The 23,996-nt window shown below is 41.7% G+C and overlaps 1 protein-coding gene and 1 long non-coding RNA gene across 3 annotated transcripts in view; both read right to left on the reverse strand.

The window, feature by feature from the left end:
* RAB6A (RAB6A, member RAS oncogene family) overlaps positions 1–23,383 on the reverse strand; it is a 66,751-nt gene extending 43,368 nt beyond the window's left edge. For both annotated transcript variants that reach the window (XM_055801651.1, XM_055801650.1), the window contains exon 1: positions 23,128–23,383. In XM_055801651.1, coding sequence (XP_055657626.1) covers positions 23,128–23,197 — 70 coding nt within the window. In that variant the 5' untranslated portion in view covers positions 23,198–23,383. The remainder of the gene's footprint in view (positions 1–23,127) is intronic.
* LOC129784289 (uncharacterized) lies at positions 334–8,664 on the reverse strand. The gene is made up of 3 exons (XR_008746811.1): positions 5,786–8,664; positions 4,783–4,887; positions 334–757 (listed from the first exon to the last, which is right to left on the reverse strand). It is a non-coding gene; the product is annotated as an uncharacterized LOC129784289 (long non-coding RNA).
* Positions 23,384–23,996: the final 613 nt, after the last annotated feature.

The following is a 23,996-nucleotide window of genomic DNA, read 5'->3' on the forward strand; positions in this document are numbered from 1 at the left end:
AGGTACCTTCTACTATCAATCTTTAAGTCAACATTAGCCTGTTTGCTTTCTTTAGACATGTTAGAATCCTCTTTTATTCAGTACTACACTTTTTTCTTGAGGGAGATGCATGTTAGTTTTACCTGGAGTTTGGTATCTTTATTTATTCAGTAATAAACTAAGCCACGTACTGAGACTGCTCATTAATGGCTTGTAGCAGGCCCGAGTAGAAGGCGCAGCCTAGACATGTAAAGCTGCACAAGGCTCCTCTTTGTATTTTGGTATATGAAAGGTTCACAGAAGTCAAAAAAAAATAAATCTGCAGAGACCAGTCACAACTTTAATGACTTAAAAGTCAGTACTTTTTTCCACTAAGTAAATCCTAATAAGCACTGGCATAGTTGATAAACGTAGAACAATATGACTGATTATCAATGCATGGGCAAGATTTCCCTTGGGATACACATCAAACCTTGTGACAGTGACAAAAATACATGGCGATAAATAAATTCATTAACTCTTGCGGGTTTTGTCACTAATTAGCTTTACTTTTCTTTCTGAAATAGGAAATACATGAAAGAACAAAGCAAAAAAATCTCGTTCTATTTGCTCAGTCACGGCAATGAAGAAATGAAACACTGAATATGGGTCAGTCCTCTAGTTCCATCTCATAACCACTCAGTTTACAGACTTTTCAGCTGTGAGGTTTTAAACCATTAAGTGGCACACTGCAGAGTTTTCATATTAAAGCTGGGGGGTTTCCACCACACTCACTAACCTGTAGAAAAGAATAAATAAACAAGAGTCAGCCCCTCACTACTGAACAGGAAGGAACAAGTCTATTAAAATTACAGAAAGCAAAATATGACAGTTAGATTACTCTGTCAAGAGTAAAATAAAAAGCATGTAAATGTTACCTCTTAAGCATGGCTATAAAAATTCATTTTAAAATACAGGCCTCATGTTCTGAAGATTAAGCCACTAGTTAGTTTTCTGCAGAAGAGTTCCAAGTGAATCACATAACATAACCAGTGCTATTTTTACAGTTTAAAAGATTTCTAAAAACAACAGAACCAAAGTTAATGTCACAAGAGGACGACCTTCAGGCAATTTCAGTTTTCCTCATCTGGTGTAACACCAAGCATCTGGGAAGTTACACAACACCACTTTACAAGGAAGACTTCCAGTTTTCTGTTAGTGAGAACATCTGTCATCTTACTTTCAGAGTTCTGAATCTCCCATCATTTTGTACAGTAGAGCCAAATATTCTGCTTAAATAGGGCTGAAAGCAACTGAATTTGAAGAAGTAGAATCCTGCCCATTTCTGAATGACAGACACCCTTTAAGCTGGTGTAGAAGCCAGAAACTGTCTTCTACTGTCTATAGCAGACCAATCTAGGAGGTTTTCCTTGGGGGAAGAGAGTTATAAAACTTGTGAAGACCTGTAACTAAGATACTAAGAGGGTAAAAGGAAATATGCAGGTAAGCATGTGCAATAACAGGAAACAACAGAAGAAGGATTAACAGAATTGCAGACACTAATTGCTACATAGCATGGTAAATGTGGTTTCATTCAAATGACCACAGAGCAAGAAGAGGAAGAATAAACCTAAGATAAGGTAACAAGAAGATCAAGAACTGGAGCCTAGTAAAGTCCCCAGATAAGGAAAACAAAAGAACAAGGAGACTCAGGAATTTTGCCCAAACCATAGGAGGAATGAAACAAAATACCTGGAGGAAAAGGTCCCAAACAGTCTTAGCTCCTAAAAGGAAAACAACTACAGGCCACAAGTATCAGTGTCACAAAATCAAGAAGAATCCAAGACACATGATGAGGATTCATATATCCCATCAAGCAACTCTGGCCACAGCACTTGGGCACATATCTTGATCCTTTTGAGGCCACGGGTGAGAGCGCGTACAAGTAAAATTATGCTAAAGCAACTGAGTGAAATCTGCTCAACTGGAAACAAACAATTCCTTTCACTTTCATAAGAGCCTGCATTAGTTTTGTTACAGTACTCTTTTTTTAATGCTATGACTCTCCAGAATGGATTCTGGAAATAGGTTTCTACTCCTGACTTTAAGCACTGGTTCATTACGTTAGAAGCAGCAGGAAGATACAGGACTGCCTTTCACACAGTCACCAAAATTCTTGTTAAAAAAGCCCTCATATTTCAAGAGCATGTGTAGGAGGAGTCTCAAGTATGAGACTATTAAACCTTTACATATTTCTAAAAGGGAAATTGTCACCTCTTGATGACACTTATTTTAAGTATTTTCAAAGAAACATCCTGAAGGGTATAACTATTCTTGCCCACAGTTGCCACGCAGATGAGATTAAAACCAAACAGAAAACAGGAAGCATGAACAATACACTCACATTTGCTATGTGGGATATCCAGGAAAATGAGGGGGGAAGGTATTAAGCTTGGTTAATTAACTAAAGGTACTCACAGGTCACCTCTATATTTCAAAGACTGCTGCGCAGTCTCTTAATAAAAAAACAACCAACATTTACAGTCTCATGAGGATATTTTTCATCACAGGCTGAAGATTTAGCTTTCCTTATCTTACATTGTTAAAGCTTTTAAAACAAGTTTCCAATTAGGCTTAAAATATTCTCCAAAGGACTTGATTATTTTAACCGCTCACTAAATGCCTCAGAAGTAAGGCTCTTTGAGCCTCAGCATAAATATCAATAACACAAAGCAGCACCTCTACAAAACTAAAAGCACTTGGAAATACTGTAAACATGTCCAAAGGATCTTCTGGTCAAGTCTGGATGACCATGAAGCTAAAGAAGAAGAAAGATTCAGTAGTACAGAAGACCACGGATCACAGCCTCTATTTAAAACTTAGCGGCAAGGCACAGCAGTGAAAGAAGGCGCTCTCATCTGCAGGTCAATGTAAGGAAGAGAGTTTCGGGTGGACCTAATCAGCAACTAAGCCAGCAAGGAGGAGGTAAGCACAGATTGGAAAGCAGAAGACATCCCATGCAGGAAATGTTATCGGGAAGCTCCTCCTGCATCTCAAGAGTGATTTTTTTTTTAAAAAGGTGATGGAACAGCAGCAGTAGTTCTTGCAAAGTCATGTCTTCTGGACTCCTCACTGCTTTTAAACACTGGATTTCACCCAACACAGAGCAGTAATTCACTTCAGACTGTACAACCACCTTCAATATTAAGCTAAGTTACATTTATATGTACACTTCGGTGAAAAAAAACCATTTAAAACCAAATTTGGGAGGCAAAGGAGTTGGAGAATAATGAGCAAGGGGAAGGAGGAAGAACAGTACTTGATCTTTAGCAGCGAAGTCTGCTTCATTCCTGTTGCAATTTAGCTGGGAATGGCTGCCAGTCCCTAAGCCAGAGTATGAGCATTTACAAGATTCAGTTTAAAATCAAAACATTAATAAATCTTGCATAATTTCATTAAAGACAAAATGGCACAGAGGTAAGCATGTGGAAAAGGATTCTAGTAAGTCCCACTGGAGAAAGATTAAATTCATTTTATATTCTCAGCAAATCAGTAACTAAACATTAATTCAGGCTCTAAAGTGACAGCCTTGGAAAAATATGGCAGACTGCTGGTACCAGAGAGCTATCTCCTCTGAGCTGCGATTCAGGTGGCCTCCAAGCTGGACAGTAAACAGGAGTTCAAAGAGTCACAATAGATGCTATTTAGTATCTGCTTTTTACTAAAACATCCTGTTTAGTTGTTACTCCAAGTCCCCACAACACTCTGTATTATTAAGGGACTATTTAACCAATTTTGGGACAAAGTACCAATTTTGGATTGTGGCGTTGGGGTGGAAATTTCAGAATAACTCTACTTGGTTCCAAGCTATTCAATGATGAAACACACAGCTTTGCTGCGAGCACATTCAGACAAATTAAACTCTTTTAGAGACACCTCATCCTCACAATGTCTCCAGTCCAGGCAGAAATGCAATTATACCAATGCTTCATGAGGTGCTTGGAGTACAAGCAAAGGAAGAAAAAAAAATATGGTTGTTAATAGAATATCATAGACAATGTACTTCTACTTTTATGCATTAATGTTACACAAAATTTCAGACAGAATTTCAATTCCCATTTATGCGTATTTTTCACAGCATAAACACACTAGTACACATTGCAAATGCTAAGGCAACTTCAACTTTGCTAAACAGCCTTAGAACTTGGGTAGGTCAGGTTGTTTCCAAGAGAGCTGTTGTAAAGTTATGCTGCTAAGCATTTTGGTGAAACAACAAATGTATTACTGAGACATGTAATATATACAAATACCAAGTCACTTCTAGCCTAATCTATTGTTTTGAAGCTAGATTCATAGAATAAAGGCAAAAGGCTGAAAGTTTGACCCATTAAATATTTACTCTGCCTTTAATTTTAACTGCAGGCTTGTTTATTAACTGGGTGGTGGTTTGGTTGGGGTTGTTTTTATTATTGCAACTGCTTTAAGGGTCCATTTCCTTCTTACACAAAAATTTGAACCTATCAAGTTTAAAAGACCAGTATTTAAGTTTTACTACTGTCATGCAAGGATAGCTTAATATTCACTTTACATATGATGGCAGTTAAAGCCTATGGGGATTAATTTACTTTTTGATGCAGATACTACATATAGGCTATATCGTTCAGATACCCCATTAAAAACAAGTGCAGCACTGAGCAAAAATCCACAAGGAGACCTTCAGTAATTAATCATTCATAAGATCCAATCTTTACAGCTCAGTATTTTATTTTTAAATACCTAATTATCTGCTTGTAAAACACTTGGAAGATGTAAAATGCTACATACACAGATCAAAAGTAATTAAGCCACTCTGGACAGACATTACATGAGAAGCATGGATGTGCTCTTCAATGAGTAGCTCTGTTGCCCTGCACTGAGCTCCTCCATCACCTGGACAACAAGATTCAAGCAAAAGAGTTATTATAAAAATGACACTTCCAAATTCAGACGACTGCTCCAAATATTTTATACTGACATGAAGTCAGAATCAACACAATTGTTTCCCTCTCTTGCAATTACAATTGCTTTTGGAATGAGCATCTTAAGAGTAAAAATAAATATTCAGGACTTCACCTCTCCAAACATCAGTAAGCTTTAGGTGAGTATGAGCAAAAAGTACAACCCATGTTTTTAATGAAACATATGCTCATATTCAGTGAAGAGAAAGTGAGAGAGTAGCAAGAGAAGACACCCCTTCAACTAGATTTCCAGATTTTGCTACCACTGAGTTCTCAATTTGAATGAAAACTAATCACCACAGAAACATTTTGAAAACAACAAGGTAGACATTCAAAAGATAATAATGAATTTCCGATTTAAATACCTTTAACACTGTACTTGTTTCCAGAACTAACCATATTCATGGACATTTTACACAGGAATCTGTGAATAAATCCTCAAACATAACAATGTTTTCCAAAAATAACTTTCGTTAAAATAGGATAAATTAAAAATGATAGACTAATGTATCATCTAATATGAGAATACTCTTCTGGATTCTTCAGAATTATATTGCGCTGCTGACATTTCCCTGCAGAGTTATCTGTTTCATTATCTCTGTGGCGAGGCACCACAAAGTATAATGTCCATTTCTCTGCCACCATTGAACGATACATCTTAATATATGAGGAACATAACACAATAATAATAGTTAAATACTTTCAGAAATCCTGAATTTTTCTTTGCATCATTCATCATCTCCTGAGATTTCAGTATTAATGATAATCGTAATACATACACTAGAAATTACATCAGTGAAGAGATGTTACTATGTCTAATGATTTCCTACCTGAAACCAACAAGTTCAGCTGCTAGTTAGGCTCCTTCCTGAAAAACCTCCCATTATCTTCCTTTTCTTCTTTGCTACAGTCCCAGGGGGTCTGTACAGTCATGGGTTACTTTTCACTCTAACCTTCACAGCATTCAAATTCCAGTGGTCTTGCATCTTTTAATTTAAGGCATAACATTCAGAAAAATGAACAGCAGCTTAATAGTAAACAGCCTAAGAATAGAATGAAGTCATTCTGCATTAATGTTTAATTACAATTTAAAATTGGTTACAAAACTGAACTGCAATAAAGTGTTTGATGCTTCTTCCCTAAAAGAAGTCTTGATCAAAAATCACCTGTGCGATTCGCTCCTGCACTGAGACTGTCAAAGACTAAGATGTGAATATATTTCTATTCCTTCAGAAGATGTACACACCAGAAAGATCTGCCTTGGCCTAAATATGGATAAATATGGTCCAATATTCTCTAGATGTTGGTACTTTTGGGAATGTTATCTAAGAACAACAGTATAATCACCATAAATACTGTTTGGATTTCATTGATGTACATGAAAAGCTGCATTCAGATACAAAAGGAATCACATCCGCTCCAGAAACCAGAAAATACAGACAGATATCAACAGGAGAAAAAAACCAGATTGACAAGTCTCAAGAGCTACAAGGGGAAAAGGCTCTTTTTTCAATTGTAAAAGCATATTAGTACTCGGATTTTTTGCAGTCATGAAGGCACACCATCATGACTGCCCCTAAGAGATTTCTTCAACCTACTTTCATTGACAGTGAAAGTCAATGAATGCTACTGAACTGACACAAGTTGTCGAAAGCCTTGATGAGGATGTGTTCAGCTGCTTCAAGTAACTGTGTTGCATAACTACACATGAAGTTTTAATTCAGTCTATTAACAAATTTAATATAATGTTCATCATATTTTTTCCAAGAAATTGACCCCCAAAAAATCCTTACAAAAAGCCAAAACTGAACAGAGAAATTGGGAAGAAGTTCAATAGTCATTGCTTTACCTTAACTTTAGTTCTCAGAACTACTGAAACAAGACAGCATCTTCTGTCTTTTAGGAGCAGCCCCAAACAGAGATGGTAAATCAAGCGCTTGACTGAACAGGTTACATGCAAGGAGTTCTGCTAGTTCAACATGTAAAAAGATTCTACAAAAATGTGAAGTCATTGCAGGTACACCGCAATAAAACTGAATTCCCTCTGCATGTTTTATTATCACAGCATGACTGCATCAAAATCAGCTGATTTAAGCCTACCGTGCCCACCTCATGCCTCAACACTGTATAAGCATTATTTTAATAACCTGAGTGTTTGTAAAATCTCCAGTTTTCCATCTAAGAAAGTGTGACATTGAACTCTACACTGGTGGCTGTATTAAAATTTTCCAATGAAGTTTAGGGAGAAAAAAGGAGGAAAATTTCAAATTAGACACCCTAAACCAGATGAAAATATCCCAAAATTATTTATAATGTTGCCTATTAAAGGCAAACTATTTGAGTCCAGTTGAGGAGCTAGCACATCTGTCCCATCTTCCCAGCACAGACATCCCGGAACATGCCAATTCCTGTCACTTGAGGTTTAACCTTCAGATTCTTGTTTTTTCCTCTAGTTTGAGCTGTTATGCTTCCCACTTGAAAGCTTAACTAGATAGGACACAAAGCGCTGATGACAGACAAGGCTACTGAAACAAGGAGACACCTCAGCCCTCGTTCTAGAGCAGCCCATAAAGAGTACTCTATACATAGTCTTAAAGAAGGAAAAGTTCATTTATTAGACACTAGCAACACAGAACAGTACAGCCTTCAGGATTGCTCCTGGAGTATACAAATTTCATGAAAAAAATTGGGGGAAAAATAGGACAATATCTGACAGTTATTTTTATCAAAATTCTTAAGGCACTGTAAAGAAGTTTCTAGACTAAGCAGTTTAACCTTTAAGAAAAAAATTTGTCCTCTCAGGAACTATGCAGGCAAATGGGCTCCAGCAGTAACATAGCAATTGAATCACAAGACTCAAAGGTTTTGACTAACCTGTCTAGGGAGAGTCCCACAGAAAGTATTCATTAAATACTACAAACAGGACAACACATAAAATGCTTCCATTCAAAAACATCTCAACAGTGGTTAATTAACTCATCAGAGGTGTTTTCAACTACAAAACTGAGACAGGTTCTATTCAGACATAGCAAATATGTTAGGAAATTGAATGCTATGAATAAAAACCTGGAAGAGCTCAGTCTAAGCAAGGCAGTTCGAACTTCTAGACACCTCCATAATATCAAAGTGGGTCTTGTGATAATGCTAAATTAACATTTTAATTGGTATTCCATGCTCAGACAACACTGAAGAGAGGAATCTGAATAATTCAGCTTCCATTTGGAACGGTTCCATTCATCTCAGGGCAAAAAAGAGAAACATAGGATTGGCCTGTTTCAGAAGATGTGTGACCCATGGCAAGCCTCAGACTTCTCCCAAGACAGCAGAAGTGGATTCCTCTCCTGGAACTACTGAGAAACAGGGAGAAAAGCAGTCTTCATTAGCTAATTCTCATACATATAGATCATATACAGGTTACGGAAGGACAAGTGAACCATTGCCTACCTTTACATTTAGCTGAATCACCCACATGGTTCTAAACCATGAAAAATCCCTCACTAACTCCTTCGCAGCTTTGAACCCCCAAAATTCTGACATGTTAATGTGGAAGTGATAACTACAAGAACCACATCAGTAAAACCAAGCAACCCTTCGGGAAAGGTGCTAACCAGACAAACTAAACCAAACCAAGAGGCCTTGTAAGCTAACAACAGATCACTCAGCATGGGATTCTCATTCACTTACTCTGAAAGACTCCCTGGTTACGCAGGGCCTCACAAATACAGACACTAACTAAGCTTATACCTTTTTTTTTTTTCTAAAACATTCTTTCCAGGATTGTAGAGGGAGTGCTAGGACTATAAAAAAAGTGTTTGAATTTTGCACCTTTAAGGACAACACATCTCCATGGAGGAAGGAGATCTGAGAAAGTTTATTGGAAGGATGCTCATAGTTTAAGGAATTCTTGCTTTAAATCAGTAAAATCACCTAAGTTTGATGGGAAACATCACCCTCCTAACACCTACATAAAGCACAGTAATTCTCTTCCCCTATTAAAATGCAGATAAGTAGGGGTAAAATTTACTCACAATAAAGCAAATGCCCGATACCAGATGACATCCAAGCTAGTCACCCAAGGTTCCATTCCGATTGTAATCGGTGGCAACCATTTTATTAAAGATGATCTGAGTAGATAAGAGTCCCACTTCTTTGTAACGGGAAGCTCCTCCACTTCAAACATCTATACAGCCTTCTACACCCTTCTGAGAGAGGTTTCAGCTCCCTGTAAGAAAAAAAAATATTCTCTTCTTCCCTACTCAAAATACCTGTATTACAGAAATCCGAGATTCTGGACACTTAAAGCAAACAAGAATCTCAATGAAGCCTGTAATGAAAAGGCACAATACAGACTTGCAAAGTATTATCTTTTAAGATAACGAACTGGATTATTAATTTCTGTAAAATGTCACTGAAGGCATTCTAATGTAATTTCTGCCTGAACAGCTGCAAGAATTTAGTGCATTGCACTTCACTTTTTATACTGCAACATCCCCTCATACATTATATATATAACTTTATACATAAAAGCCAAACAGAAGCACTTCCTTTCCCTAAATCACTAGGTTTTCAATTGTTTCAATTATCCAAAAGTTTCTTTGGGTTTTGCAAGTCTTTTATTTAGAGATCACCTGCAATCTCCTTCCAGGTTATCCAAAGCTGGCCTGTTCCCCACACCTCAAGACCATATTGGTCGCTGTTAGTGTGAACGTGTCTCCATCCTCTGCCACGCAGATGTCTCTATATACAACCGTGGCTAACCCTTAACCTTGGATGAAAAAAGATCTGTGCTGTCTCCACTATCTTCTCTTTGAAGTAAGAGCCAGATTCACTGCCATGATAGGAATAATCTGAATTTTCAAGAAATAGCCCATCTGTCTCTCCCTATTCTATTGCCTTTGGAGAAAGCATGGGGAAGAAGTCATATTTCTGCAAACAAAAGCAGCTGAATGTGCTTCTTTGACCCGAGTATTTCCCTGTAATATTTGATTATCTGAAGTTTGGTTCACCATCTTTTCCTACAGATGCTGCCTTCCTAATTAAACCCTTCTCTCTGCAGCCACTAAGAAATACAGCTTTAGGACATCCGTTACCTCTACATCTGTCATTGTGCTTGAACATTATCTATTCCCGGCTTTTCTTCCTAAGTTCATTTGGGTTCCTCAGACCCACAATTACCTGACACCACGTTTCCACAATGCCAAGGCACAACCGGATCCCCTCCTAATAAGGATTTACAGCACTAGTAGTTCAGGTAGACAACGTCTTCAGCCCAGGTGCAAGCTTGGCAAATATGGATACCACCATTCTTCCTGCCAGGAGCTATCTGTGTAAACAGGAAGCCTGACAAAAGAAATCTTGGTAACTGCTACTAAGCATGCAGCCTTTAACTGACACCACTATGGGACTTCAAATGTTTATCTTCCCATTTCCCATCCAAGTATGCAGAGTACAACCTCTGTCTTTGTCCTCTGCGCCTATGTAGTCTCCCTCCACCCCATGTTAAGTATTACTTGCACGATTTAATAAGCTGAAGTCAGATAAATCCAATAAACTGTATTACAAGACGCAACCAGCACCAGCAGGTTAGAGAAAACTAGGTAAAACCCCACATAACAGACTGCAGTCATGAGAGAGAATCAACATAGAATGGTTTAGGTGAGACCTTGAAGATCATCTTGTTCCAGTTCCCCTGCCACAGGGCCCCCTCCCCCCAGCCCAGGCTGCTCCCAGCCCCGTCCAGCCTGGCCTTGAGCCCTGCCAGGGATGGGGCACCCACAGCTGCTCTGGGCAGCCTGGGCCAGCGCCTCGCCGCCCTCACGGGGAAGGGTTTCTTCCTCATGTCCAACCTAAATCTCCCCTCTCTCAGCTTCAAGCCATTCCCCCCTGTCCCACCACTCCCTGCCCTTGCCCAAAGCCCCTCCCCAGCTTTCCTGTCGGCCCCTCCAGGCACTGGCAGCTGCTCTAAGGTCTCCCCGCAGCCTTCTCCTCCCCAGGCTGCACAGCCCCAGCTCTCCCAGCCTGTCCCCACAGCAGAGGGGCTCCCGCCCTCTGACCAGCTCCGTGGCCTCCGACGGGCCCGCTCCAACAGGTCTGTGTTGGGTGCCCCAGTGCTGAATGCAGTACTCGAGAAGATAACATAGATTAAATCCATCTCACAGAAGAAATTCCTCCTTCACAGTATCATGGTATAGGACACACAAGACCTTCTATAGCTATGGAAAGTAATGCTAAGATGGCAGTACCATCAGGCAGAGAACAGCTGCAGAAGTGAGGAGTTAAAATGGGTGGCCACCCAAGTACACATTTCTGGAGTGAAACATTCATGGCTTCTACTCTTTTGAGCACTAAACACTATTCTGATGCAAGCTAGAGCAGCATATGCTATCATCTAGCTCAGGGAATGCAGTTGTCACTTCCCTGTACCACATGCTAAATGGAGCCCTTGAAACAAGCAATCACTATCTTCCTAAATATGTTTTGCCCTTGAAAGCACAACAAGCAATGCTAAGTCAGCCTTTTCAAGCAACAGAAGAGAAAAGTTTCAGGAGACCTATTAAAATGCTAGGGTTTACTATAGACTTCCCTTCCCTCTATCCTTTAATTTACATTTTGCCTTATATTTCCCTAGCACCATTAACCAGCTGGCAAAACAAGCAAAGACCACCTCCCGCTCCCTCTTCTCATGACTACCTACCCTACCCTAAAGAAAATTCTGCCTTTTCACACTGCAGCAACTTTTGTCCTGCCTGGGAGAGAAGGAAAAAAAAAAAAGGGGGGGGGGGGGGGGCGGGGGGGAGAGCTGCATATAGCTTTCTCTTCAGTGAATCTATCTTACTCCCAGAACCTACCACCTTCTGGGCAGCTCTGCGAGGACTAAGACATGACCTTTACTCTTTCCACACGAGAGCTCTCCTCTCAAACTCATTCTTCAGGCAGACCACAGGTGACTATTTCTTCAGAACAAAGCTCGAACAAGATCTTAAAATAGTCCTGATTTAAGGTTGATGCAGTCTGGCTTCTGAGGAGGCAGCTTGTAGGGAAAAAAAAAATGCACCGAGTACATTCTGTGTGCTTTCATTAAGCACACCTCTCCACAAAGTGAATTCAGTCAGCATTTGCTGATCCAAGTTGACAAGGATGGCTGTCAAGAGTACCCGGGGACCGGTGCAAAAATAACCAGAGGTACACAATTCTCTGCACAATGCACATGGGTTAGCCTGTATGATGCAACTCCACAGTAACACAGGGATAAAAGAGCTGATACCAAAATAGAGTAGAATGTGTATACCAGTGCATGTTACAAGAGCAGCACAGAACCCTGTTTTTTCAGTACCAAAAAAAAATAACCAGTTTTGTTGTTGGGTTTTTTTTAGCAACAGAAACCAGAAACACATAGAACTTGAGAACAGCACCGTGTTAGAAGCTGCACACTCTGGTCTCCTCAGACACTCGCAAGAGTCCAGGGAACACTTGGCCACAAGTTCCTTACGTTAAGAATTCAAGAAATGTATCTACCCGTTCCTCCTTCACAACTCTGCTCCTGAGCTCTGCCAGCTTTCCTCCTGGGGACTGAGGCAGAACAGAGGCCACCAGCATGGACACTTCGACACTCTGCTGCCTCTGCTCCACCTGCACTGCAAATTAAGAACTTCAAACTCAAATGGTGCTAATCAGACAAACTAAGCAGCATTAATCCAGCACAACATTTTCTAGCCTTTCAATGTGCAGGCCTGTAAGAAACTTCCTAACAGACACAGACTTCTCTCTGTAGGGATTTAAGCCAGCTGACAATAAACTTGTTCCTTCCCAGCTGCATTTCACAAATGCCTTGGAAAGAGGCCATGGTGCCTGAGGGGTCTGCAGACCCAAGGTTTAATATTCATCCGGAAGAATAAAAAAAAAGAAAAAAAAAGTCTTTAAAAGATAGGTATTTGGTTCCAAATAGCCAATAGAAAAAGTTCTGGGGTTTGGTAGTTGATTTTTTGTTTGTTTGGTTTTATTCTGAACTTTCCTAGAAAAACAGTATTCCAAAAAGAATTGCAGGATTCAACTACAGAAAAAAAGAATGTGCTTATATGAAAAATTTGGTTCAGAGGAAAAAATCCTTTAGAGGAGAAATATCTGTGGCTCCAGCTGGGGTAAAAGATCTTGAAATAAATGTTCTCCTCTAGCAGTATTTTCCAGAAAAACAATCCCTTCATATAGGGACTCTAAGGATACATACTAGTGAAGTTCCTGTTTAACTACAATATTTACCCTCCAAGACACACAGAAAAGACTTGTTTCTAACTTCAGCCATTCCTTGTATAAACATGTACAAAAGGTAATTTTGGGTCTTCAGGCTGTCATACCTACAAAACCAGCTTTAAGTGCACCACAGGGTTCTCTAAGGATCTCAAAGACATACTACTACCAAACACATAAGGTCACATTTATTTCCCATTAAGATGCATAAAAGAGCTCCCACTAAGTCCAGCGAGTACTACGTGACATCTGGTTGCTGTCATCTTCCACTGCATGGCTGATGGTGGCAGCGGGGACTTACCTAGTGAAATGAAAGCAGCGTGCAGATACAAGATAAAAGTCAGGTGTTTTAGGCAAGCACTTGAGAAGCATCAGACTGGGGAGAGCATGGAACTGTTCTGAAACTCTTCAAAAGTATCTCATGCAGGACACTTGTCCTTCTCCTCCTCCACTTTCCAAAAGGTAAAGGCTCCAGAAAGACCCCCAGCCATAGGTACGTGGTTCCTCCACCTTCCAAGGGGCACAGTTCTGACTTGTGACACGCTGAGAACAACGCCTGATTTAACCTGAAACCTGGCAGGTAAAGCCAGCTCTCAAGCCTTTGACTCATTCTTAGTTGTGCAAATCTTGCACAGGCTACAACAACCATTTAAAACATCATTCACACAATTCTATAGGGAAATTTTTTTCTAGCTGTAAGGGCTTACTGGAGGGAAGGCACGTAGTAATTCGCACAAGGCTCCTCTTGCTATGTATTTACTATATATCCTGCAGTTTAATGATTTGGGGGAAAACCCAGCTGTCTTCCAGAGAAGACAAAAAAAAAATCCCTCTTGTATTTTTAAACAAAATTGTAGAATCCCTAAGGCCAAGACTGTATTTAACTCTCAATTACTTGCTGTGACAGCATAAACAGTCCACCAAGCCTACAGATACAAACAGTGGCAACCTATCAGCCTTTTGCACTCCTGAACAGAGAGTGAGGGAAAATTTTTTAACAACAAACCAGCAGATTACAAGATTGTGATACTTTCACTGGGAAAAGCTTTTTTCAAGTCTGCTATTACACTACAGCATCCAAATAAAGAGGCAAATTTTATGGGACAAAAGCTTTTGATCTGCCTACTGTTTATGCAATTGCAGGAAAAAACCGATCCCCTTCTCCAAGTCACATTGAGGTTTAAGAGCAACTAAAAATAAAAAAGTAGAAAAGAACTATGATCACAAAGTTAATTGTATGATGGTGGATAAAAGCCACTCCAGTGACTGCTCGGCAAAAAAAGGCACAAGATAACTCAACTAGGAAAGAAAAATGGGAGGAACAGAAAGAATAGGAACATAATTATGACTTGAATATGTAAAGGACCAGTATTAAGAGGCAACTTTGAAAGCTGAGAAGAAATTACAAGAACCTGAACCAGTGGGTCAGTCTGGAAGTGAGGGGCTGGAAGAGACACAGCACACACCCCCACCCCTGTGAAAACCTCTTTGAAACCTCTTTGTAAGGCATTCCAAGGTCAGGAAGAAAAAAAAAAGCTTGATTTCCTTGAGATGATACTCCGAACTCAAACCTTTTCCAGCCATTTTAATTTGAGCCTCCTCCAGCTGTGTTCAGCTGCTATGCTGAAAGATTCACCTACAGCTTTATCCAAATAAGCAGCAGAAGCTGTTTAAGCAAAGCCATCCTAGCTTTTATGCAGACACAAGTGATTTTTCAGCCATTTTGAGTGAGCCAAGGACACAACAATAAAAAACTGCTTCAGCAGCATATGCATCTGTCCAAAATCACGGGAAGGGAACTAAAAAAAAATAGACAATATAGACAAGACAAATACGGCAGCAAGCCTCTAACATAAAGGCCTGTCTACTGCTGCCTAGTAAAGTCAAGAAGGGGTCAGAACTTCCTTTGAAAGGGAGGACAATGCAGTACAGTGTTTCACCACCAGTTAATTCTGTCATACATGAAAGTTGAAGCCTGTTCATCTACTCTCACAATACTGACTGCACTCCATCAGGAAACATTACCTGCAGATTCAGTTGCTTTTCCAAAAGCAAGCATTCTTCACTTACCTTCATTTCTAATCAAAATCTCTACCTGGTTCTGAGCTCACGCCACTCTCACCAAGATCTATTGACCACTACGTGCACACCATGCTTTTGCTCGCAGCACTTACAATAAGTTTTGTTCTCTCCATCTCCTCCACCACCTCGGATATCCACTGGATGATTCAATCGCCCATCTAGTTCAGATTCCTCTGCTAAGCCTTCCTTCTGTCAGGCCATAAAAAAACCAAAATAATCCATCACTGACAAATAGGGTTTCTCACAGCCATTTCTGTGCCAGCAGAAGAGGACACAGCCAGTAATGAGCGAATATTTTCTACTCCCACAGAAGGCAACATCTTCATTAAAACAAATGAAGTGCCTAGCCCTACAAGCTGCCGAGAAACACTTCTGCACTCAGATTAATGCAGAGCTGCCTGTCCATTTCTGTGCACACAGCTTCAGAGCCTCTGCAGAGCTGAAGTCCCTACCTGTTTGCATGAATTCACTCCCCCCAACTCCAGTAGCTGCTACTTCGACCCCTTGGCAGAGATCAAACTGACAGGAATCTTGTCAAACCTGCATCAGCCACTGCTTGGACTCCGCCACTGAGAATGCACCCTCCGAGGGCCCCTCTCCTTTTAGCTACATGTCTATTCTAGATTTAATTTCCCTTCCCTTTGTGTTGCACCTATCAAGAACATTAAGAAAATGAACTGGCTGTAACTCAAACCTAGACAGAGGCAAGTACAGGAAGCGTAGCAGGAAACATTTAGAAGCATGGAATAAACTGGTCTCTGCTTTAATTACAGAAATGGGGGGTGGGGGGTTGTTGCTGCTGCAGCAATTGCCAATTGCTCTCCTAGAAGCAAATCATTAAAAAACACCACTTAGCAGGATAAATGGCATTCATTTATATGGTCGCAGGCGTTTAACAGTGAAGAGGTTTAAGTGGCCACAATTCAAGACATAAGAGACCAAGTGAAAGTTAAGAACATTTTCTCATTAGCAGGTTTACCTGCACCTTCCACTGACATGGCCAGTTTGGCCACATCTGAAGACAAATAAGTTACCTGTTCATCCGCATTGCTCCAGTATTTCTTCCCAACTCTTTCAGTTCTGGGCAAATATGGTTTAGATTTAAACCAAAGCCTTAATTCTGTGTGTTGACGACACCTACACATGTCTGGATGAGAGAACACTACGAGCCTGCAAATCTCAGAATAGCTGTGTAGCATCTCCAGGGGATACTGGCAGCATGTCAGCTCATGGAAACTTCAAAAGTGTGCCCCAACTCTATGCATTAAAATGGAAGCAACTACCATGGGTGGTATCAGCATGCACCTGCACTTAGCCAGGCACCTGCACTTATGAAAGCAGCCAAGGTCAAGCAGGATTTGATTGCAGTTACCAGTTAAGACTCCAGCACACTGTTCCAGCTCTTGTCTTTGTGAAGGAACTAAAGGAGGAAGTCACAACATGGACAAAAAACACCCTAAGAGAAGGAGAGATCTGGTGCACATACTCTCTTTAACTGGTTCTTATCAGTACCAAGAGTCTCAAGGATATTGTGTCTGGCTTTGTAAATATACTTCAAAAGCTAAACTTCAGGACATGACACAATGCACTCCTCAACCTCCCCTGTGAGCACGGTAACTAAACCAGTTAGCATCACACTGGGTATGCCCGAAGTCCAAGAAATCTTTTCAAATCATACAGCAGACTGGGAAACTGTGCCCTGGCATTCTGGCAGCACTGACCTGCTGTGGTTTACAGCAGTCCAGCAGAAAGAACGTGCTAACAGGGAACAAAAAAAGGAAAGTTACGTCCTTGTTCTAAAAAGTCAAATTAAACAAATGTCACTATTGTGCTGTACAGTTGAATAAGGAATTCCTTCCTAATTTGAAAACTGTTTGACAGACACGACAGGAGGCAGCCAGAAGCAAGCCAGGGGCTCAAGAACTCAGAGGCACACAGAATAAGCCAACATATCCAAGGGGAGGTTTCAGCAGCATGTTTTATAGTTGCACTGAGCTGCATGCAACATCAGGGTAGGAAGTCTTTCCCCTTAAACCCCTGATTTTGACATCACTTTGCATTTAGAGTTGGTTATAAGTTGGTAATTTTACTGGTTGACAACCAATGAGAAGCGACTTCCACCTCAAAAGGAACTCAGCCACTCAGTATGGCCTTTGCACCAAGTTCAGTTTTTTCCAAGTACAATATACGTACATACCTTGCCCCCCCCCAATTTACTGAACCATTAAATAGTTCACACAAATGAAAAAAAATTATTTAGATTTGGTTTCATATAATAGTCGCTTCCTAGATTAGCATTTCTTTTTTGTGATCCACTAGGCTGCATTTGTGTAAATTAAATACTACTGAAACAGAAAAAAGTCCAATTTTTAAGTTAATGTTATGCATATATTCCAAAACAGATTTAGCCCATCACATTTTGAATATAGAAGAAAATAGCCGATGTAAAGTAATAGATTCAATTGTTCACTGTCCTTGGGCCCTTCAATATATTAGAGCCAGAGGAGTTTGTTTTATGCTGAGGGGAAAACAAAGAATCCATTTAGCTTTTCAACTTTGTGTAAGCTCAGTAAATAAATCAAGAAAACAGACCTGAAAAATTCTACTTACACTGCCAGTCTGTATTTTGACTACTGTTTGTTGCCACGTTTTTCATTTACACTACTTCCATAAACAATTTATACTAATGCGTCAAACTCAATCATTTTGATTATATCAGTTAATTTTTAAAATAACACTTTTAGTCTTGTCCTAGCCTGCTCCATACGAAAAGAGATGTATGAGAGTTCCCATACCCTTTCAGAAACCTTCCTCTGTCACAAGGTAACCGTTCTTGCAGGTTACAGGACTCAGGTGAGTTTTGGAGGTTGTCTGGAAAAATCTGATGGTTTCATGTCAAGACTGAAATTCCATTTCTTCTGAGCCATTGAGAGGTTTCACTTGCTTGTTTCAGTTTGTTGGTTTGGGGTTTTTTTTTTAATCAGCAGCATATACAACAGGTACTTGTACATGCATGAACACAACAGATGCCTTTAAACACCTGGATTAAATTATCACATAAATAGGAAGGTAGCTACTTCCTCACAAACCAATCACAGAAGACAGATTTCTAACAATCAGTGAAGTCAAGAAGAATGGCTGTTGGCTTTGATAATTTCCAAATAGTAGATCTTGTGCTAAGGTGGCCTCAGAAGAGGTTCCTCACCTTTGTTTCTCTGTTAGTCCCATTTACAGCTTCAGCTTTGTAGAACCTGGATCATGTGCTAGGAGAGTGCCAAGTACCACCAAACACCTCAGCAGCTGCAGATATAAAATCCATTATTTTAAACTCAAGGAATAAGAAGATCTTCTTCCTAGTTCACAAAATATTTCTCGGATACAGACATAAAAACATACCAAAGAGCAAAAAGGCACAACTACTCCCTTTGAAGAAAGGATCTAGCCGCTTCAGAGGCTTCCACAAATAGACAGGGATCAAAAGGCACCATGAAAACAGGCACCACAAAACATTTAAGTCTTTTTCCCCCAAGTGTGAGGTGCTTCTTCCAGATGTTGCTACAGGGAGGGCTCTTTCAGACATGGAGAAAAGGAGGAACAGGGACAATATTCAGCCTCCAGATGCACCAAGAAAATTAAGTTCAGCAACTCATGGAGAACGCACACAGTCCAAATATAAACCCAAATATCTGAAGACCTGGCCACAGGAAAACCAAGACATTAGGAAATTAATAGGAGGGAAGAGGATAAGATTTTAAACCACCAGTGGGACAAATTGACAGTTCTCCAGAGCTTGTAATGCCGAGAATTCCTTAGAAAGAAGGGAGTTTTAAGTTGCACAGGCATGCCAGTCTCTGCAGACAGGCTGAACTGTGACCAGTTTACACCAGCTTCGTGTTACACACAAACTACCTGCAGTTCTCCAGTTATCTAATAAGACCCATCACACTGTTCAGCAGTGCCTGTACCAACACTGTTATGCAACAGTATAGTTCATTAGTGGTTTCCAAACCATCATATTTCACAAGTTATTACACTGTACTTATGTTTTCAATATTAAAAATCTCTGTTCCTGATAAAATATGCTAACTAGTTCTAATATTCTTTAAGATTTTATGCAATGCAGAAACGTCAGCAGAAAGACAACAGGGACTTATTTTGCTTTCTGTAATATTCATGCCCTTCAGACTTGCTCACCAATAAAAGCTACAGCATAAACCCACATGACAAAAGATTATTTCTGTTGCGGTGCCCCAGCATTCAGTTCTGCTCTTGATCAAAAAATCAACGTATTAAGAAGCAGAGGTGTTCCTATGTAAGACAGAACTAAAGATGTTACTAATATTTGAATATATACCATATTTACTATTGAGCTACCCTAACACAGGTGATGTGTACACTAACCAATGTGACCCAGAAATCAGAATTTCTTAAACTTGAGCCATTAGCACTGATGAAAATCACCTGATAAAACAAGATCAAAGGCAGTAAGAAACATACTTCCCCCTCACCCCCCAATAACTTCATCTAATCCCTCAGCACAGAGCTCTCTCTGCCTTTTCAGTAAAGATTAGCATGTTTAAAACTGCTAAACTCTGTATAATCTTCCATCATTATGAAAAGTAATTCAATTAAGACAAGCACTGGTGAAGTTGCCTTCTTGCTAGCCACCCAATGCTATATCCTTGTACTACAAGTTAAAAATAAAAAAAAATGAGAGAAAGAAAGAGAAGCTTCTTCTAGCTGGACACAGATTATGTTGCAGGCTCGTGATGAATCCACTGTCCATGCGGCAAGTATCCAGGCTCAGCTGGGGAGGGGCGTGGGGAACACAACAGCAGTATTGCTATTGAGAGGCAATGACTTGCAGTAAATCCCAAAAGGAACCGTGAGTGACCTGATGTCATTTAGCCAACACACCCCACCAACCAAGCAGCACTAGCAGGACCCAAGGATAGAGCGCTGCAGCAGTGTGTCAGCTTGCTCACCACAGCACTGAGCACTCAAGGAGTTGGTGCAATAAAGGCAGAAAAGGCAGACAATGTGAGTAACAGACATGGGAGACAAGAAGATTTTGGGGGGTCAGGGAGCAAGGAAAGAAGGCTCTTAAAAAAAAAAAGTCAGTATCTTAGCACAGGAAAAAGAATCTGCAGCTAGCGGTGAGCAGCATAACTAGGAAGAATCACTGCAGTCCACACAAATGCCTAGGTATACGGCACTGAACTCCCACAATATGGCTGAGGATACCAGCAAAAATCAGCTATCACATCCACTTTCAAATAAGAATAAAACGTCTAGAGATGCTCCCAGATCTCCCATGGAATGATACCATCTTTGCTCACACAACTGCATGGAAGGGTTGTAAAGCCTGCACAGTAATGAACTCCAGTTAAGAATTTCTTAGCCATAGCATGCCCATTTATTGAGATGACTATATACAGTCAGCACAGAATGTCTGATATTAGCCAGCTTTGGTTGCCGAGGCAGCTAATTGACATTGTAGCCCTTTATAACATTTCATTTGTCATTGTGAAGTCCCCAAACTAAATGAAACAGAAGCATTCAGCCTCCCTACCAGCAGCAGTAGGATTATCTTTAATTATGGCCTTCCAACAAGGCAGATCACCTTTTAGTTAAACAGGTAGAAAATGCAGCAATCCAGCGCAACAGTTGTACAAAGAGATCTTCTAATTTATGAAAGCTGCTACCATAAAAACTTTATTTCTACATTTCTCTTACCCTTCAAAACAAAGAACAACATGTAAGCAAAGCCCACTCAAACTCCCTTTGCAGCATCAGAGACAGTTCTGTAAATATCTCCATCATACAGAAGAACATTAGCGCATTTATTCTTCCAGGAGCCATTTGTAGTGGGAGCTATTCACCCTACAGACAGTAAAAAAATAAAAAATTACAGAGAATGACATCATGACAGCACTATCTGAAGAGATTCAAGCCAAATTCAGAAACAGACACTTCTCCATCGAAGACAAGAATCATCCAAGCACTGTGTTGGAGCATGCCCTCGCTGCAGCGCCCGTGGATTGTATGGACACACCAAGGGCTATCGGCATCACCACATTTAGCATCGAGTTCAGCGCAGATCAGTAACGGAGTCATCGCCCAGGATCCAAGACAAAGGCAGGTCTGAAACCCACACCACAGCTGCTAGCCAGGCCCTAACCAACTAGATTCAAATCAGCTTTAACCCACCCAATAAGCTACAGTCAAGACAGCAGTTGCAGTGCTATGTACATTTAGTCAGGATTATTTTGCTACACTATAACCATAAAACCCCTTCTCTCCTCCCCAGATTTGATGCTATGAACAGGAATTATTTAAAACCTTCCAGTATGAACACACAGATGATTAGCTGAGAGAGAAAAAAGTGACTGAGACTAGAGAAAGCAGGTATCTGATGTTAGAACAGACAGACAAGAAATCCACGTGTAAACTGAGAGCTGCTGAGATTTAAGATCTGCACGAGGTGCTACAACCTTCCATGGAGGTATTCGAAAAGCTTCATGAAATCAAAGCTCAGAAATACAGTAAAAGAAGCCAAGCGTTTTGCAAATATGCAGTTAATACTTAAGATTCCTGCTATCAAACAGCTTGGAAAAAAAAACCAAACAAACGAGCATCTTCTACACATGACCCTCTTCCAAAATCCTCATAAAATGGCTGGCCAAATAGCACCTCACCAAGTAGATCAGGTGACTTACCCCCCCAAAAAAAACCCCACCAAAGGCAAGTTGAACTTGTGGTCCCTGGATCCCTAATATGAAGGGGAGCTGTTCCAATCCCCAAAAATAAAATAATTTTTTAAAAAGGATGAAAGAGACAGACTAAAGGAAACCATCAATGTATAGGTAAATGATTTAAGAGCAGTCTTATCACCGAGCTCATCTATGTAACACCAAGATGTAAGTCATTTGGGGGAGAGGGAAGAAAAAAAAAAAAAAAAAAAAAAAAAGACGGACGACTAGTATTTCATCATCTCCTACCACACAGAGACCAAAGGTGGCTGAGGGAGCAAATACCCCACCCCGAGACAGAAAATATCTTGCACCTACTCATTATGTCAAAGATCACTCAATATCTGACCAGGATTACACAAAGCATCTGACAAACCAGCATTTTTTCAGAAAACTCTCCAAAGTGAAAGATTTGAAATGCAATATTGGAGATAGAGGCCTTCTGCTGAGGAAGAAGACATCGTTCGGGATTTTTTTTTTTATTTTATTTTATTCCAAAGACAGGGAAGGAAAAAAAAATCTCATTGACTGAATTAAATATTTAGAGCATTGGATCCGCTTTGCCAAGACATAACTCCATTTTCAAAAAATGCTATATTTACACAGAAAACACCAGGGATTGAGACTCCTGCCCCCAAAAAAACGGAGGAGTTGAGATCAAATGAATCAGCAACTGTTTCTGGAGATGTGGCCGCTGGGTTTTGGTGGTTTGTTGCTTGTTGTTTGTTGTTTTTTTTTTTTTTTAACCATAGCTGACCGACGCTCGATCTCTCCCTGTCACTGAGGGTGCAGCGACCACAAGGCAGCCTCTGCAAGGGGGAGGCAAACGCCCCGAGGCTGCCCCCCACCCCACGGAAAGCTGCGGGGGGGGGGGGTGGCGGCAGACCCCCGTTCCCCTCATAATGTGGGGTTACGGCACAGCGGGGCCCCCCACGGAGGGCGACAAGCAGGGGGGATTCCCTCAGGTGCGACCCCAGCCCCCATAAGGGTGGGTCCGCCGCGGCGACGGGGGGTGGGGGTGGGAAGGGAGGAGCCCGCCCCGCCACCGCTGTGTGAGGGAGACCCGGACCGAGCCGGGCCGGGCGGTGACTCACCGCTCTGCTCGCCCAGGAACACCAGCTTGAATTTCCGCAGCGGGTTGCCGAAGTCCCCGCCCGCCGACATGATGGAGGAGCCTCCGCCGCCCCGCGCTCGCTCCGCTCCCCGCGGCGGGACCCGCAGCCGCTCTCACACTCTTCTTTCCGCCCCACCACTCCCCGGCGAAGGCAGGCGGCGGGCAGGGCTCCGAGGCCGGGCTCGCAACCCCGGCGAGGCGCAGCCGGCTGGGTGAGGTGCCGCCGCCGCTGCCGTTCCCCTTCCCCCGCGCGCTCGGCGCCTCACACAGCGGCCGCCCGCCCCACGCACGCGCGCCGCCGCCCCGCCCCTCGCGGCACGTCGCGCTGTGTGCCCCTCGCCCCGCCCACTCTTTACGTCGGGCTAATCACGGCGGGAGGGGAGGGGGAAAGGTGGGAAGGAGGCGGGGCTTGGTGTCCTGCTGCTGAGCTGTGGATGCGATCACTCTGGAGCCTAACGATGGCTGCCTGGGTGGCCTGGGCGTTAGGGGGAAATCCTGCTCCCTGAAGCAACCGAGCTGCAGAGTGTGTGTTTGTGTGGAAAGGCGGGGTGCACGGGCTCTGCCCGCAGCGTTGCTCAGCTCCCAAGGCACCCTCTGAGCTGCGAGGGTGCTCCCCACGCATCCCTTCCTACTGCAGCCACCCACACCGGACCGCCTCCCACAGGCCACCATGCAAGGCCAGGCTGGGGCCACGCACCCACAGGCTGTGCCACCAGCTCAGCTTCCAGAGGCCCCCTGACACACAGGGCTGGGGCAGATGGGGTACGGGCGCTTCCGAAAAGGATCTGGGCTGTGGGTGCTGCTATTTATTGCTGTCTGTCATCAGACGAAGCCTCTCCTTTGCACCCA

The sequence above is a fragment of the Falco peregrinus genome, chromosome 4 (genome assembly GCF_023634155.1).
Source record: "Falco peregrinus isolate bFalPer1 chromosome 4, bFalPer1.pri, whole genome shotgun sequence".
In the NCBI taxonomy this organism is placed as follows: Eukaryota; Metazoa; Chordata; class Aves; order Falconiformes; family Falconidae; genus Falco; species Falco peregrinus.